The sequence below is a fragment of the Acomys minous genome (genome assembly GCF_964271855.1).
Source record: "Acomys minous genome assembly, chromosome: 6".
NCBI lineage: Eukaryota > Metazoa > Chordata > Mammalia > Rodentia > Muridae > Acomys > Acomys minous.
In genome coordinates, this window is record NC_140487.1 from 88,022,043 (window position 1) to 88,038,858 (window position 16,816).

The 16,816-nt window shown below is 49.4% G+C and overlaps 1 protein-coding gene across 1 annotated transcript; it reads left to right on the forward strand.

The window, feature by feature from the left end:
- Positions 1-55: 55 nt before the first annotated feature.
- On the forward strand, positions 56-16,027 carry CC2D1B (coiled-coil and C2 domain containing 1B). The gene is made up of 25 exons (XM_084784550.1): positions 56-156; positions 1,487-1,569; positions 3,991-4,135; positions 5,472-5,581; positions 6,649-6,807; positions 7,199-7,324; positions 7,484-7,643; positions 7,768-7,949; positions 8,092-8,167; positions 8,270-8,380; positions 8,459-8,589; positions 8,769-8,841; positions 9,011-9,135; positions 9,727-9,844; positions 9,923-10,095; positions 10,477-10,602; positions 11,486-11,544; positions 11,631-11,747; positions 12,006-12,079; positions 12,191-12,249; positions 12,459-12,510; positions 13,596-13,695; positions 13,846-13,936; positions 14,870-15,003; positions 15,249-16,027. The coding sequence occupies exons 2-24, from the start codon at positions 1,504-1,506 to the stop codon at positions 14,996-14,998; spliced, it is 2,562 nt and encodes an 853-aa protein (XP_084640676.1). The 5' UTR covers positions 56-156; positions 1,487-1,503; the 3' UTR covers positions 14,999-15,003; positions 15,249-16,027.
- The last annotated feature ends 789 nt before the right edge of the window (positions 16,028-16,816 follow it).

Below are 16,816 nucleotides of genomic sequence, written 5' to 3' on the forward strand. Positions count from 1 at the left end.
CGAGCCACCGCCTCCTGGGCGGGTGCTTCCTGTGGCTGTCTCCGCCGCCGCCGCCGCTACCGCCGCCGCCGCTACCGCCGCCGCCCGGGAGGGCCGCGGGAAGCCAGGCGGGTCCCGGCTGCAGAAGGCCCTGTTTTGGTTCGGATCGGCCGCGAGGTATACCACGTGCCCGCCTCCTGGTGTGTGGAGTCTGGGGGCGGCTGGGGAGACGCAGGCGGCTTGGGTCGGGCCTGTCAGCGGGAGGACGCGCGGGAGTGGGGAGCCCGGCGTCGCCCCTCGACTCGGACGTGCCTCTCCTGAGCCCCCGACCGGCGTCCGGCACCGGGGCGGCTGCAGAGCTCCTTCACTCTGGCACCCGGCCCCGACCTGATGGATGCCTCGCTGTCCACCAGGGTCAAAATCTGACACTAGGAGTGGCGAGCCTGTAGCCCCGAACACCAGGAAACCTCGCAGCCCTGTTGATTCCAGCTCCAAATCCCCACGCCACCCCAAGCTCCTTCATAGATTTGCGAGACACTTAGGGCCGAGGTTTCCCGCCCGATGTCATCTCCCACTTCCCTGTGCACCCTCTGCAGCCCATGATGCTTCCTACTGCTTGCCAGGATAACGCCCAAATACCTTTAAAGTCTTAAAGATGTGTTTCTCTTGGGCCCTGGTTCGTGTCTCCATTTCTAGTCTCACGGTTTGGTTATGCCTCGGTGATACCAGGCCTTTCTTTTCCTTGTGTAGGCCAAGCCATTTCTCACCTCAGAACTGGTATCAGTTTGTTCGATTTGTTTGGAATTCTTCTAGCCCCCCTACCCAACCCCCCCTCCGTGTCCAAACTTCATGACTCAGCACAGGCATCATCCTTTCACAGATGCCTTTTTCTATGGCCCCTGTAGCTGCCCTGTGGAAGTTGTCTACCCCATGCGTCTGTTCCCGTGAATCCTGAGGTGGGAGCAGATGAGTTTTTGTACTTCCAGTGCTGGGCAGGTTGTGCTACAGTACCGGGTTGATCACTGGTGACATCTTTCAGAGGATCTGAATGCTGAGTCGGGTCCAGAATGTCCAAAGATACTGATGATGAAAGCAGTCTGTGCCTGTGCTGTCTAGTGGTACCCATTAGCCATGTACAGCTACTGAACACTTGAAATTTGTCTGGTAGGAACTGAATTTTAAATTTGGACATAGATATACATGTGATTTCCAGGACAGACAGCACTACTTTTAAAAGCCTTTCCAAACCCTGGTACCGCTTTGGACCTAGCATGAATCTGCCTTCCACGGGCATCATTCGGTTCAGTAACTGTTGTGTACACACTCCCCATATCCTGTCGACAGTGATCCCCAGCTTTCCATCCACTGCTTCTCCTTGCTTCTGTGCTTTAGTTACAAAGTGGCATTTTCCCCGGTAGGAATTCACTCTGTAACTACTGGTACCCCTGCTGGGGCAATGTCTCATCATCTTCTCCAGTCTGAGTCTCTTCAACTTTGCAACTGATAGGTATCTAGCCTGCCAAGATGCCGGGGCCCAAACCTCGGAAAGGCCCTAAGACCAGTGGCCAGGGTGCTGCAACTGCCAAGCAGGTAGGGACATGGCTTCCTTCACCCCTGGGTCACCACGGGGTGGGATCTCCAGACCCTTGTGGCAAATTGAGTCACCTGTGTGATTTTCTTGTTAGTCCCTAGAAGATAAGCAATGCTGCTAGGTGGCGAAGCCCTTGGAGTTCTGTGATTAGAGCCTGACCTCGCTTGGGGTTCAACTCCGACATCCTGCTGTGGCCATTCCACACAAACAACATAAGTATTCAGGCTTAGATTGTTCTGAGACCCAAGTGTTTTCATAGGGTTCTTATTTAGGGTGATAACTTTGCTGGCTAGTTCTAGGATGCCCAGGACTTAGAGCTGTAGCGAGAGGCAGCCAGTTGTTGCCCATGGACAAAGGGACAGGCTCTTGTGAGGGAGTGTGAGGAAGGTATACCTTTTTACTTCTGGGTCTTGGTCTGTTTCTATTGTTTCTGGAAGCAGGTAGGCTGGGATTGGTGGCCCAGACCCAAAAACCGTACTCTGGAGGCAGAAATAGGAAGGAAAACTACAAGTTCAAGGCCAGTGTGGGCTATATAGCAAGTAGATTTCAGGTCAGCCTGGACTGCAGAGCAAGCAAGGTCCAAACACAGAACATACTGTGGCTAAAGAAATGGCTCAGTGGTTAAAAGTGTTTGTTGCTTTTTCAGAAGAATGGGATTGAGTTCTCTACACCCAGTTGGTGGCTTACAACCTTGTGTAATTTCAGTTCTGGGGGATCTGACACCCTCTTTTGGCCTCCAGAGGCACTGTAGGCACATGGGGCACATACATACACAAATACCCGGACAAAACGGTCATACACATAAAAACAAAACAAACCAGAACAAAACAATCAGGTAAGGGATGGGTTAGGGTAAAGGGCATAGATGTCATCAAAACCTTATTTAAAATTATCTAGTTTGTCATTCTGGAGGTTGCATCTATTACTGAACAGTGGGGTAAACTAGTACCCATGATGCCCAGAAAATTCAAAACGATGGGCATAGAATATAAGGTAGAAAGAGGGGAAGATGGGCTGGTGTTTAATAGGTGCAGAGTCAGTTTTGCACAAGAATTCCATGAGTGCATAGATGGTTGCATAACAGTGGGAATGTATAATGTCAGGGTCACACTTGAAAATAGGTAAGGTGGCAGATTTCATGCTATGTGTTTACTACCATTAAAAATAAATGTGGTGCACATACACATAATCCCAGCATTTAGGAGTCTGAATTAGGAAGATTGTGAGTTCAAGCCAACCTAGGTTAACAATGAAAGCGTCTCTCAAATGACTTCCTTCTACTGCATACCCCCTCCCCCCGAAAAAGATGAGGGGTGTGTGTGTGTGTGTGTGTGTGTTAGGATCTCTCGAGTTGATGAGAATTAACAAATATAATCATGACTAATGCTAAGTGTCATGCCTAGCAGCTGTTGCTGTTTTTGTTAGCTAAAACAGTGGCACTGTAGTCTTACAAGTTTCTTTAAAACATTCTTCATATTTTATATCTGTTTCTTTATGTGCACATTGAGCCTCAGTGTGAGTAGGGATGGAACTCAGGGCCTTGAGTATGCCAGGCAAGTGCTCTTCTGCTGAGCTGTAGGCCCAGTCCTGTTTTTGCCTTTTATTTTGCCATAAATTCTCACGTTGCCTAGACTGGCCTTGAACCTGTAGTCTTTCTGCCTTGCCTCCTCTGGTGGTGGGATCATAAGCACACGCCACTATACATAATTTCATTGTGAGATTTTTTTTTTTTTAAAGACTGGGTCTCATGCATAGCCCAGGTTATCCTTGAACCCCTAATCACCCCACCTTCATCTCCCATGTGCCGGAATTGCATGCACGTACCACAAAACCAGACTTCAGTGTGTGATTTTTTTTTTTTTTTTTTTTTTAATTTGTGAGGTGGTCTCAGTTTCTAGCTTGGAATTCACTATGTCAACCAAATTGGCCTTAAACTTGGGTTGGTTCTCCTGTCTTAACCTCTCAAGTTCTGGTTCCTTATGTAATTTTTAAAAAAACGATTATTTAGTTGTTTGTCTGTGTGAATGTGTGTCACAAGTGTGCTTGCCCATTGGCCAGAAGAGAGCATTGGGTTCGCTGGAGCTGGAGGTCACAGGCAATTGTGAAGCCCCTAATGGGGTGCTAGAACCTGAAGAGAGGAGGAAGCACTGTGGTTAATGCTGAACCACCTCGCAGACTCGTAGAATGTGATTCTAGAGCATCATCCTCTCGGGGCTGGAGAGATGGGTCTTTTGTTAAGAGCACTTGGATGTGGTTCTCAGCACCCACATGGTAGCTTAAAAAAACAATCCATAACGTCAGTTTCAGGGGATCTGCCCTCTCACCTCCAAGGGCCACAGGCACATGTGCATGCATGACAAACCTTTCTTGCACATAAAATAATAAAATCTCTTTTTAAAAAATTCTTCCTCTGTTGTTAGCTGGGGCTTTTTGTGGAGTTCAACCCTGAGGACATGCTCCTGGGGGTGGATGAGACTGAAGATGATGGAGACCTGGAGGCTGAGCTATTGGCTCTCACTGGGGAAGCAGGGAGCACAAGCAGGAAGCCAGCACCCAAGGGGCAGGGTGAGTTTTCACTACTGGGCTGGTGCAGGCCCATGGGGAAGAGGTTCCTTGCCTTACAGCCTAGAGAAGCCAGTCAGCCAGCTCCCCGGGTTCTTTTGATAATTATATCCGTTCTGTAGTTCAGCCGCAAAGAGGTCAGTTATGTACCTGTATTTGGAGTTTTTTCCTCCTTTGAGGAAAACTCTGATTCTTGTTTTGTTTTGTTTTTCAAGTCAAACAAAACAAGTAGCCTTGGCTGTCCTGGTTCTGTCGTAGACCAGGCTGTCCTCGAACTCACAGCGATCTACCTTCCTCTGCCGGGTGCTAGGATTAAAGGCATGTGCCACCACACCCGGCCCAGTTCTGGTTCTTAACCTAAGTCAGACCACCAGCCTTAGTCCTACATAGGTAGGGCCTCATATTACATGGTAGGGGCCCAGTTTAGCACTGACAGAATTGCGTACACAGTAAATAGAAATGGTGTCAAATGAGTAAGTGCCTTGATAGCCAGGAAGAGGGTAGAGATTGAGGAATCAGAATAAGGAGTGCAACAGTTCCTCTTAGCAGGAGCCCTGGGTGTCCTTGAGCTGAAACAGAGACATGAGTGGGAAGGGGCTGACTACTCTTGCCCTGCTTTGAGGTTAGATAAGCCTGGGTTTAAATATGGCCACTTATTAAGATTGTGAATTTGGGGGCTGGATAGATGGTTCAGAGGTTAAGAGCATTGGCTGCTTTTCCAAAGGTCCTGAGTTCAATCCCAGCAACTACATGGTGGCTCATGACCATGTATAATGAGATCTGGTGTCCTCTTTTGGCATGCAGGTGTACATGCAGGCAGTATATTGTATACATAAAAAATAAGAAAAAAGACTAGAGTTTAGATTGCAACACCCATATATCAAGCCAGGTGGCCCACTCATGCCTGTGTACATGTAGGCAAAACACTGCATGCCTAAATAAATGAATCTTTAAAAAAAAAAAAGATTGTGAATTTGGGGAAATGTATGTTGGTGTGTCTTGGTTTATTCAGTATAGAAAATACAGATAATGTTATCCATCGTACACAATTGTGATACCTGAGTAGATGTTAGAACCATTCACAAGTGTGAAAGGCATAGTGGGGGCAGTTCATAGGTACATTTACCTACAGGCAGAAATGCAGGAAAAGGATTCATAGCAAGGGTCTGTTGAGCTGGGTCATGAAAGGAAAGTACTTTTCTGAGTGGGACCTTGCTGTGGAAGGGAAGGGGAATTTCTGCCTGGGGTAGTCACCAATATAATGAGTTAAAAGATCCTCCTTTCATTGTCCAGAACCTTAGTTAAGTGGCCATGACCATCTGTGACTCTCTTTCCTCAGCTCCCCTGCCCATGGCCCACATTGAGAAGTTGGCAGCAGACTGTATGCGAGATGTGGAGGAGGAGGAAGGAGAGGAAGACGAAGCGCTGGAGGAGGATCCAGACCTGTTGGTGTGTTTGCCAGGCTGGTGTCCAAGGACCAAGCTCTGGTCTGGTGGAGGAGAGAGCTATTAAGGGGAACTGGGTTTTGTCCCTCCCTGTCCAACTGAGTGAGCACCCTTCCCTGGCCTGTCCTCGTTCGTGTCTTTACAGTGAGAGATTTGTCTCTTTTGACTTCTGGTCTGATCTCTGCAGTTTGGAACTCTCAGATCTGAAGTACTGTATTTTCTAGCATATAAGATGACTTTTTAACCCTGAAAAATCCGTGCCAAAGTCAGGGGGTCGTCTTATAAGCCGAAGCCGGGTACTTACCTACAGCTTGCTTCCCTTTACTTCATATGTCTGGCACATATTGTGGGGGGTGCCTCGGCTGATTCCCCAATCTGTGCGGGGTGGGGTGGGGTATGAAGCAGGGAGGAGCAAGCTGCACACATCTTCCTGTACCTCGAGGAGGAGTATGTGCACACGGATTGGCTCTCCATCAGAGCCCGCCCGTTCGACTTGAAGGGCTGCGCCTTCTCACGTTGAGTGTGGAGTGCACCTTAAGGGACAGTGTAGGCTGGCACTGGCTGTCTGCTGGCTTTTAATAAAGCTCCTGGCTCTCTGTGCCAGAGCCTGCTGCACAGGGTATGTGTTAGAAGAGGGGTAGTCTTATACAGTGAATATATTTTAACTGGAAAAGTTGGGGTTTGTCTTATACGCCCAGTCATTTTATATGCTGGAAAATACGGGATTCATTTATTTATTTCTTTTTAAGGTTTTCCTTGGTTAGATTAAAGAACTGTTAGTAACAAGGACTAAGCTCAGAATTTGACATGAGAAGTGCTGGGGGTGGGTGCTTTAACTTTTTTTTCCCATTCATGATGTGGCCGTGAGGCACATCTTTTTTTTTTTTTTTTTCCGTTTTTGGTTTTTGGTTTTTTGAGATAGGGTTTCTCTGTGTAGCTTTGGCTGTCCTGGACCAGAGTGGCTTCAAACTCACAGTTATCCACCTGCCTCTGCCTCCTGAGTGCTGGGATTACAGGTGTGCACCACCACTGCCTGGCTGTGTCCAAAGTTCTTGGACTGTGTTTCCCCAGACAGAGCTGCAGGAGGTCCTGGGTGTGGATGAAGACGTTGGGTTGCTGGATGGCAGTGAGGCAACAAGCCCAGACTTGTCAGAGGAGAAGGCATGGGACAATATTGAACAACCTGTAGTGCAGACAGCCTTCCAGCAGGCTTCACCTGCAACTGCTCAGGTAGGCTTTGCAGGGCTTTAATGTGCCTTTGCTGCTTCTGTGTATCCCATGTATAGCATGCATGTAGCATGGCTTTTACAGCAAGGTTGCCAAACAACTCTAGCATAGAAAGCAAGCATGAGAAACTTCATAGCTGGCTGACTTCAAAGGCCTTACTGTTCCAGGCCACTCTTAGACACCATTTCCTGGCCTCTACTAATTTTGGGGACCTCTTTGCCTGACACAATGTCTGGCCTCTTACGGGTCTTTGCCTCATACTCTGGGGGCTTAGATACTTCCTTCTCCTGGAGTCCCAGAGATCCATCTTCTGGGGTAGCTTCCTCACAGGGAGAGAATGGCAAGGGCCTAGCTGGCTGTGGAGTGGCCCAGCCCTGAGCTGAAGTATCTGCAGGCTGGAGGGCCTCGGGGGCTGCAGGCTTTGTTGGAGGAACGGATCCATAACTACCAGGAGGCTGCAGCCAGTGCCAAGGAGGCCGGGGAAGCTGCCAAAGCACGGCGCTGTGAGCGAGGCCTGAAGGTGAGTTAGGCTGCCTGTGAGGCAGACTTGGAGAACAGGGCTGTGGGTCAGGTGCCAGGAAATGGAAGGCCACACAAGGGCATGATAAGCATGGTGGGTTGCTGGCCCATCTTCAAGCAAGACGGCTTCCTGGGTTACTAGTCTGATTATTTCCCTTAGACTCTGGAGTCCCAGCTTGCCACTGTGAGGAAAGGCGGGAAGATCAGTGAGGATGAGATTCCACCTCCGGTGGCCTTGGGCAAAAGGCCCCCACCCCACCAGGAAATAGCCAACAGGAACTCTGAGAGAGACTCTCAGGCTCACTGCCCCACGGAGTCAGGTATCTGAAGACATCCTATTCTGGTTCCCATAGCCTACCCACCCCACCTGCCTCCCTGTCACTGCCCCTCAGACGTCCTCCTTGGGCCCCAGCTGAGTTCTCTGGGGCCTTCTGTTTTGTGTAGGCAGCCTTTCCCAACCTGAGGCCAACATCCCTGGCAGCTCTGCTGTTGCTCCCTTGCCTGATTCAGACCCAGACCCACACACCATGCTGTTAGCCCGTCAGAGAGACTACAAAGTAGCTGCTCTCAATGCCAAGCGAGCTGGAGATCTAGACCGTGCCCGGGAATTCATGAAGATTGGGAAGGTATGGCATCCTGCTTTCATTTAAATGGGAAAGCGGAGGCTCAGAGAGGGAGCCAGCCATGGGTGAGCGGGGCCTGATGGACTTGTTTCAGGCCACACTCTCAGGGTTCCTTGGCTTATACCTGTAACTATTCTTGTTCTAGAGATTTGGTACTGTCCTGGAGGCCCTGGAGAAGGGGCAGCCTGTGGATCTGAGTGCCATGCCCCCCCCACCTGACGGTCAGTCAGATAATGGGAGTACCTGCTTAGGTGGGGGTTAGGGAGGACTGTGAGACACAGGGCTGGCCAGGCATCTGCCTATCCTGCTGTTTGGGTCCCCAGATCTGAAGGCCCTCCCACAGGCTTCTAAAGCCCCCACAGCAACCCAAGTCCAATCCCCAGCAGTGGAACAGGTGCAGCCATTGATGGCCTCTGACCTCCCAGCCATCCCAGGTAGGACTTCATAGTGACAGTGGGAGTGGGGATCGGGAAAGGTGCAAGATGAGCTGACAGTTTCTCTTTACTACCTAGTGGCCCCTGCAGAGCCAAAAACAGTGCTGGATGCTTTACAGCAAAGGCTGAACAGGTACCGTGAGGCAGGCATCCAGGCCCGGGCCAATGGGGATGAGCGCAAGGCCAGGATGCATGATCGCATTGCCAAGGTGAGCCTGCCCCTGCCGTGCCCTGGTATTCTGAGTTCTTGTCTGCTTATGGAGCTCTTGCTGCCTCGGGACCCCTTTTCTAGGACTGCAGCCCTTCCCTGCCTTCTGTCTGCCTCTCTGCAATGAGAGCCTAGAGCCTCAGACTGCAGTCTGCTAGGAGTCCCTTCCTTCCCATGTAGCAATACCAGGATGCTATCCGAGCTCATCGAGCAGGACAGAAAGTTGACTTTGCTGAGTTACCTGTTCCTCCAGGTGGGTGATGCTTGGGCCTATGGACTTTATGAGGTTTCTGAGCAAGAATGGAGGGAGAAAGAAGTTTTTCACGTGTGCCTCCACCTTGTGTGAGTTCCCCATCCCAGATCCAGGCAAGACCCACAGTAGCCTCACGTGTCTGTTCCCTCTCCATTCTGTCTCTTTTCAGGATTTCCTCCCATCCCTGGTCTGGAGCCCAATAAAGGTACCGAGGAGGATTCAATGGCAGCAACTTTGGCAACTGCCCAAAAACTGGCCTCAGAAGATACAGCCCTAGTAGATGAAAATGAGGAGGTTTGGTTCTGGGCCCAGGACTCTAGGGCTCGGGTGGGTGGGGGATGACAAAGGACAGGATGCATGACAAGGACAGGCAGCAGACAGGAGCAAACCCAGACCCTCCTGTAGTACATCAGCCCCATAAAGTAGACATGTTTCCGCTACTTTGTAGAAAAACTTTGCCAAAGTCAGAACTAGAATTCATATCTGGTATTTCTGACCCCAGAACTCAAGTTTATTCTTTGTTACTGTGATGCTAGAGTTGGGTGAGTTAGGCTAGAAAGCTTCGGGTTTGTTTTTGTTTTTGAAGACAGGGTTTCTCTATGCAGCCTTGTCTCTCCTGAATTCACTTTGTAGACCAGGCTGGCCTTGAACTCACAGAAATCCGCCCGCCTCTGCCTCTGCCTCCGTAAGAGCTGGGATTACAGGTGTGCGCCACCATGCCCAGCTGGCTAGAAAGTTTTTGAGGTTTCTTTCAGTTAGAGGGCTCTGGAGGTGAAGCCATGGTCACACAGGGAAAGGGTACAGCACTAAGGACATAAACCAAGTGTAGGCCAGGGTGGGGAACGGAAACTATTTGAGAGCCTTCTAACTGGGTGCCACCTGCAGAGTGACACCGCAGCTCAAGCCCCATTGGCCAAGAAGCCAGCACAGCCTCTGGTCCCTTCATCCCGTCTTCTGAGTGACCCCAAGACCTCAAGTTCTAAGGAGTCACTGAGTCCATCTGGTAATTGGGGACAAGTAAGGCAGAGGAGTGGAGCTCCAGTGAGATAGGCATGGCCCCAACACTGGCCTCTCCTTTTAGCTCGGGAGCAGCTAGCACTGCTGGAGGCTCGGAAACTGCAATACCAACGAGCAGCCTTGCAAGCCAAGCGCAGGCAGGATCTGGAACAAGCCAAATCTCATTTACGAGTGGCTAAAAGTCTTGAGGCTCAGATCATCCAGGTCCGAGCGGGTCAACCCCTTGACCTCTCCAAGGTGAGTCTCAAGCTGCCTCGAGCACAGAGGTGGGGGCTGGTTGGTGGGCATGAACTGGAACAGCTTCTAGGTGGAGGTGGGCCTTGTATAGAATAGTGACAGCAAGGAGCCTCTCGCTTTCTTCCCTCTTGGAGCCCTGAGCTGGACCATTAGGGAGACAGAGGGGGAAGGGGATGTGGGTCACCTATGGTCACAAGAAAGATAGCAGGGCCAGACTAGTAGAAGCTGTGCTGTAGCAGCCAGGGATAGAATGGGGGGCAGGGAGTGTCACTGGAGGTTAGTGGCAGTTTTTAAAAGTATAGTATGGATTCCTGTGTTTGCTGGGCTCAGCAGAGGTGTACTCTGACTCTTGGGGCCCGAGGGGCCTTATGATCTGGACAGGTGCCTTCACCCTTGACGGATGAGGAGGGTGACTTCATCCTTATTCACCACGAGGACCTTCGACTCTCCCAGAAGGCTGAGGAGGTGTATGCCCAGCTACAGAAAATGCTCGTGGAGCAGCACGAGGTCAGTAGCCTGTGTGTTGCTGCCTTCTCTGTGTCCTGGCCTGGGTTCAGAGTATAGCTCTTCTCACTGGCCTAAGGTATGACCCTGGACAGCTGCCTACTCACTTGCAAAATGGTGCTACCCTTTCTACAAATGTTTTCCTTACATGAGTATGTGTGTATATCACCTGTGTATCTCATGCCCATGGAGGTCACCGTGTGGGTGCTGGGAACTAAACACAGGTCCTCTGCAAAAGCATCAAGTGCTCTTAACCAGTGAGCCATCTTTCCAGCTCTCTGTTGTCATGTGGTAATAAGACTCAGAGTGAAGGAGAATGAATTTTGTGGGAGGGAGTTGACTGATGTGCTGCCTTCCTGAGAAGATAGTCTTCTAGGTATATGCTTGAATTTGTTTCTTGGTGGTGTTGATCTTTGAGACAGGGTCTTGCTGTGTCCCATGCTATTCTAGAACTCACTGTGGACCTCAGGCTGACTTCAAACTCAAAATCCTTCTGCCTTGGTTTCCCAAGTGCTAGAGACAGTGTCTCTCCATTTCCAGATGAATTAAGTTTTTAAGGAAGGAGTTTGTTAAATGAAATTTTTGGAAATGGGTATCCTCAAAGGAAGCAGCAAAGTGTAGGCAGAGCCAGGTGAAGTGGGTGGGTGATACATACCTGCAATACCATGCTTGGGAGGGTGAGGCAGGAGAGTTCCCATGAGTTCTAGTTTAGCCTGGGCCATGCAGCTGAGACTGACAAACACATATAAGCAGGAAAGTGTGCTGGCCTTAGGAGGAGAGGTGAGGCTAAAGAAGACTGTTTGGAGCTTTGAGAGGTCAGGCCTTGAATGCTGGCCTTGGCAAGCCCTGTTGTGGATATGGAGTCACTCTGGGCTCCTGTTTCTAGAAGTGCCTGCTGTTCTCCAAGCAGTTCATGCACCAGGGCAATGTGGCTGAGACTACCCGGTAAGTGCCAGGGCTGTGCTGGGCTTGTTGGGTAGGGATCAGATAACAAATCCTAGCTTGCTGACTTGGTTACCCATCCCTGACAGGTTTGAGAATCTTGCTCAGGACCGAAAGAAACAGCTTGAGATCCTGCAGCTAGCCCAGGCCCAGGGCCTTGACCCTCCCAGCCACCACTTTGAGTTGAAGACATTCCAGACTGTGAGGTGCCAAAGCCTAAGGGAAACTGGTTCTGTGCAGGGATAGGGCAAAAGGTTTGGAGCATAGCCTGGAGACTCCTCTGCCTTTAGTGAGACTTCCCAGTATCATTGGAGAGGGGGAGGTAGATGTGCTGCCTTCAGAGAGCAGCTCAGAGCGGCAGGAGTCAGAGACCGAGCTCTGCCATCACTGCTCCACCCTACACTGCTTTGTTGGCCCTTGTTCTGCTACTGTCTTTTACTCTGTGCTCTCTTCATTCTCTGTAGAATCTTCTCAGAACTCAACAGCACAGAAATGCATCTGATCATCGTCAGAGGAATGAACCTCCCAGCACCACCAGGTAACCCATGGGCCACCCTACTGAAGGACGCTCTTGCCCACATATTCTACCTGCTGCCTGGGTACCGGGCTCTGGCTGTGCTTTCCAACCCAACCCCCTTCTTCCTCATAGGAGTGACTCCTGATGACTTGGATGCTTTTGTTCGGTTTGAGTTTCATTACCCTAACTCGGTGAGATTCTGATAGAGTTAGGATACTCTGAACCCCAGTTCTGCTTAATTTCTTTCCATCTTTGAGAGGTATGGCTGTAGGGAGGGGTTGAAGACTCCTGGCCCATTTCCTACAGGGGTTGCTTTTCTTACTGCTTACTCAGCCAAAATGGTGTTCCAGCACACCTGTTTTCTTGAGCTATCTTAACTTCTCTCATCTCTCTGCTATAGGATCAGGCTCAAAAGAGCAAAACAGCCGTGGTAAAGAATACAAACTCTCCAGGTGAGTAGTTACACATAAGACCTATTTCTGCTCTTACTTCCTGTGTGGACAGCCCAGTTTCCAGTGTTTAAAATTTACTGTCTGACTTGGATCACCCAACTCAAAACTAAAGGCAGGTTACTATTAATAGGTCTTTTACATAGTTGTGAAAACTGAGGCCTAGGGCTAGAGAGGGCTCAGTGGTTAAGAGTATCCTGTTTTTTGTTCCCAGCACCCACATCAGTGAGTGTACATCCGCCTGAAACCCCAGTTCCAGAAGGATTCTATTCCTCTGGCTCTTGTGGCCACCTCCACACACATGTGCATATGTACACAGAACTAAAAGTAATAGAGGTCTGTAAAATTTTATCACAGGATCTGAGTATGTAGCTTATAGCCCTGCCTGGCACAGAACTCAACAGAGATCTACCTGCTTCTGTTTCTTGAGTGCTAGGATTAAAGGTTTGTGCCACCACACCTGAAAAACGAGAAGAAAAGAAAATCTTAAGGAAAAGCAATACAAAACCTGAGGCCTGAGATTAGTTGAGTAAAGGAATTTGTCTGTGGGTTACAGCAAGGAAGTCTGGGTGTGTTGTAATCCCAGCATTTAGGAGGTACACATAGGAGGGGATCACAGCAAGGTTACTGCCAGTGTGGTCAATATTTGAGTTCCAGGCCAGCCAGGGCTACATAGTAAGACTAGTGAGGCCCTGTCGTGTGTGTGTGTGTGTGTGTGTGTGTGTGTGTGTGTGTGTGTGTGTGTGTGTGTGTGTGTCCGTCCGTGTTTGTGTGTGTGTGTGTGTCCCCGTCCGTCCGTCCGTGTCCAGGGCTACATAGTGAGACTAGTGAGACCCTGTCTTAAATGGGTGTAGTATGTGTGTGTAGCCAGGAATTCCCACTCCAGATTCCAAGTCCTTTTCAATATATAATTTGTGTCTCAAGGCACCAAACTATTTACAAGGCCAGAACCCACATGCTCTGCCTCTCTCTGATGGTGCCAGCCTGAAGTGTGGGCAGTGAGCTCCACAGAGAAAGCCTGCTCTGGGCTTCCATTTCCACTTCTCCAAGAATTCCAACCCTTTCCCTGCCTTCTCCCCTCTTCGCAGAATTTGAACAAGTTTTCAAACTAAATATCAATCGAAATCACCGGGGTTTTAGGAGGGTGATCCAGAGCAAAGGAATCAAATTTGAGATCTTCCACAAAGGGTAAGGGTACCATCACTTCCACTGGCAAGGTAGGAGGGGAAACAGCAGATCTGCTCCTGCAGTTCTCCATACCACTGTTTGCTTGCCGTGAATTCAGCCAGTTCATCCTGTCCTCTGCCCAGTCTAATCTGCTGCTGCTTGTCTTCCCAGATCCTTCTTTAGAAGTGACAAACTGGTTGGCACAGCACACCTGAAACTGGAAAGGCTGGAGAAAGAGTGCGAGATCAGAGAGATCATGGAGGTAGGGCCGAGGATGAGGTGATATTCTTGGAACTCTACTGAGGGATTCTATGCACGTTTAAAGTTGTCTGTTAACGTGCCTTGGAGTGGGTGGTGTCCTCATGTCATAGATGGAAGAAGTAGAACATCTGAGCAGTTTCAAAGTCAGCCAGGTGGGAGGTAGGAGTGACAGCTGGGAGAAGACCCTTGAGGATTCTGGGCAGTGCTCAGCATGGTATATATTCCTGTTGTAGGCTGTATTGTGCTTGGGTAAGTAGACATATAGCAGCTCCAAACAGGAAATGAATATAGTATTTCTTGATCAGTGATGTATGCAAATTGTGACTGAAAATTGGGCAGGTAGCTCCTTAAGTTTCTGTGACCTCACAGGGTTATACAAGCTGAAGAGCTGTAAGAACCTGCCTCTGACAAGTGGGGAACAGGTCAGAGAAGGGACTTACTAGTTCATGTAGTTTGTCCTTGACAGAGCAGGGCCAGACAGACCTTTCTTGACTGATCCTTTTGGAGGCTATAGTTTGTCTCTCCCCACCTGGAGTCCTAAAGTGGGGCCTATTCTGAATTGCCTTGAGGGTGGTTGAAATCTTAGACTTGTTATTTCCTTATCTGCCTCAGTTGTACTTGTGAGTGCTACCCGTCCATCCATTTCTGTGGGCAGTGTGTGAGGGGGTGGGCTCTGGGCTTCAGGCTGCCCCTTGAAGCCAGTGTTAATGTTAGGAGCTATGAAGATGGAGGGAAAAACAGAATAGAGCTGTGGGCTTCTCGCCTCCAGCTAGAACACTAGCGTAGCTGGATTTATAAGACATAGCGAGAGTGAGCAGTCCACCACTCCCACACTGCAGGAAGAAGCTATCACCAAGGATGCCTTAGCTGCTCCGGGAACCCACCTGCCCCAACCTGTCCCCTCGATTACTGTCTATTTCTCCGGTTGTCACAGGTTGTGGATGGAAGAAAGCCCACTGGAGGGAAGCTGGAGGTGAAGGTGAGGCTGCGGGAGCCTTTGAGCAGCCAGGACATGCAGATGGTCACTGAGAACTGGCTGGTCCTGGAGCCTAGGGGCCTGTGAGGAAGGTGAGCAGCTCTCCCAGTCACCACACTGTCTCCCTACTAAAACTTCTTTTTCAGCCATTTCTGAGAAGAAAGCCTTTGGTTTTGTCCTCTGACGGAGGCTAAAGGAAAAACTGTTGGGGAAGCACTTGTAGGTTGTTTCTGAAGTTCCTCAGTAGACTTGGGGCAGGAAGGGGGCTTTTCAGAGTTAACTGTCTCAGAAACCTTTCATAAATCTGATTATTTTCTTTGTGTTTTTGCCTTGTGAGGTGGTCAGCACTGTTGCAGCTCACTGAGCTACTGTGCCGGCTGTAAGAGCCATTGTACGTGAGAGAGATGCTGCTACACAAGCACCAAAGACCTGTTGACTAACCATGGCTTGGGCTTCCCGCGTGTGGCCTCTCCTGGGCCTCCATGGAAGCAGGCCAGATCCGAGGAGCTTCTCGTACAACTCCCCACCCCTCAGAATGTGGGTGAAGACAGAAAACCCCCATTGCTCTGTGCCATAGAGCCCCGTTGCCTCTTAACCTCTGCATAGCAATTATGTCCAGCTTAACCCAACTCCCAGTTGCACCATTTCTGGATGTGCCTTTCAAAGATGTAACTGTAAGGGATGGGAGAACTTGAGGGTGAGCGGAACCTTCCCTGCTTAGGGGAGGGACAGGATTCCGTGACTCCAGCTGCTCAGTGGCAGCTTGTCCCACCCAGCTGTTTTCCCCTCTGCCTGTGCCTTTGTTCCTGACAGCTGCTGCACTAGCCTTTCTGCTTCCCAGAGGACTTGGGAACAAGAAAGTTACTTTGGTACTATTGGTGGGACGTACAGGGAAGGTTTTCCTGGGCTGGTCCATGTACCTAAGGTGAAAGACTGTTAACTGGGGAAGAAAAAAAAAAAAAAAAGAAAAGTAAAAGGAAAAAAGTATCAGTTTTATGTAGCCATTTTTATTTTAAAACTAGTCAACTGTAGGGATTTTATACTCTAAACAGTGTTAATTAACTATCAAAGTCTTCAAATGTCACCTTATTTTAATTTTGATTTTTTGAGACAGCGCTTCTGTCTCCTGGAACTCATTCTAGACCAGGCTGGCCTCAAACTCAAGAGATCTGCCTGCCTCTGCCTCCCAGGTAGTGGGATTAAAGGTGTGCACAAGCGTGCCCAGCTCACCTGTCACTTGAAAAGCACAAGCAGTGATAGCATGTGTCCACTGCACTGTGCACTCTTCCCTTGAGAAGGGCTGTCCTGAGCTACTCAGCTGGCTCATCCTTTGTCCAAGCTCTACAGCTTTTGTGGTAAGTAGATGGAAATGAAGGGACAGGTGGTTGCAACAGAGTTAATAGTCACAAATTTTACATTTCTTAGAAATCAGTACCCCAACTCTTTCCCATTTAAAGCATTAACCTCCACAAAGTATTCCTCCAGATTTAGTTTTACCGTATGCAGGGTCTGTCTCTGTAGTCCAGGCTGGCTTGAACTCCCTAGTGCTGAGATGCCTGACTTCCTCAAGATGATTTATGAAGGCTCTGCATGAAGCAAATACATTTGGCTGCTAGTCACTGTAGTGTTGCATAAGGACAGCTCAGGTGAGCTCTTGCGTGTCTGCAGATGACAGGCTGGACCATGCTTCCCTGCCCTTTAAAGAGCTTATCAGAGTTGCTAGTGGGTAACAGGGAAGAAACTGCAGCCAAGTGATTTACCCAAAGCTCTCCAGCCAATCTTTCATATGTAAGAGATTTAACAATTATCATCATGTGTGTCCAGCAGTAATTTGGAATGAAAGGTTCTCTGCCTTTATTAAGGGACCTAGAGCAGAGAGTGGTGGCCTGAAGAGTTCCTGCTCCC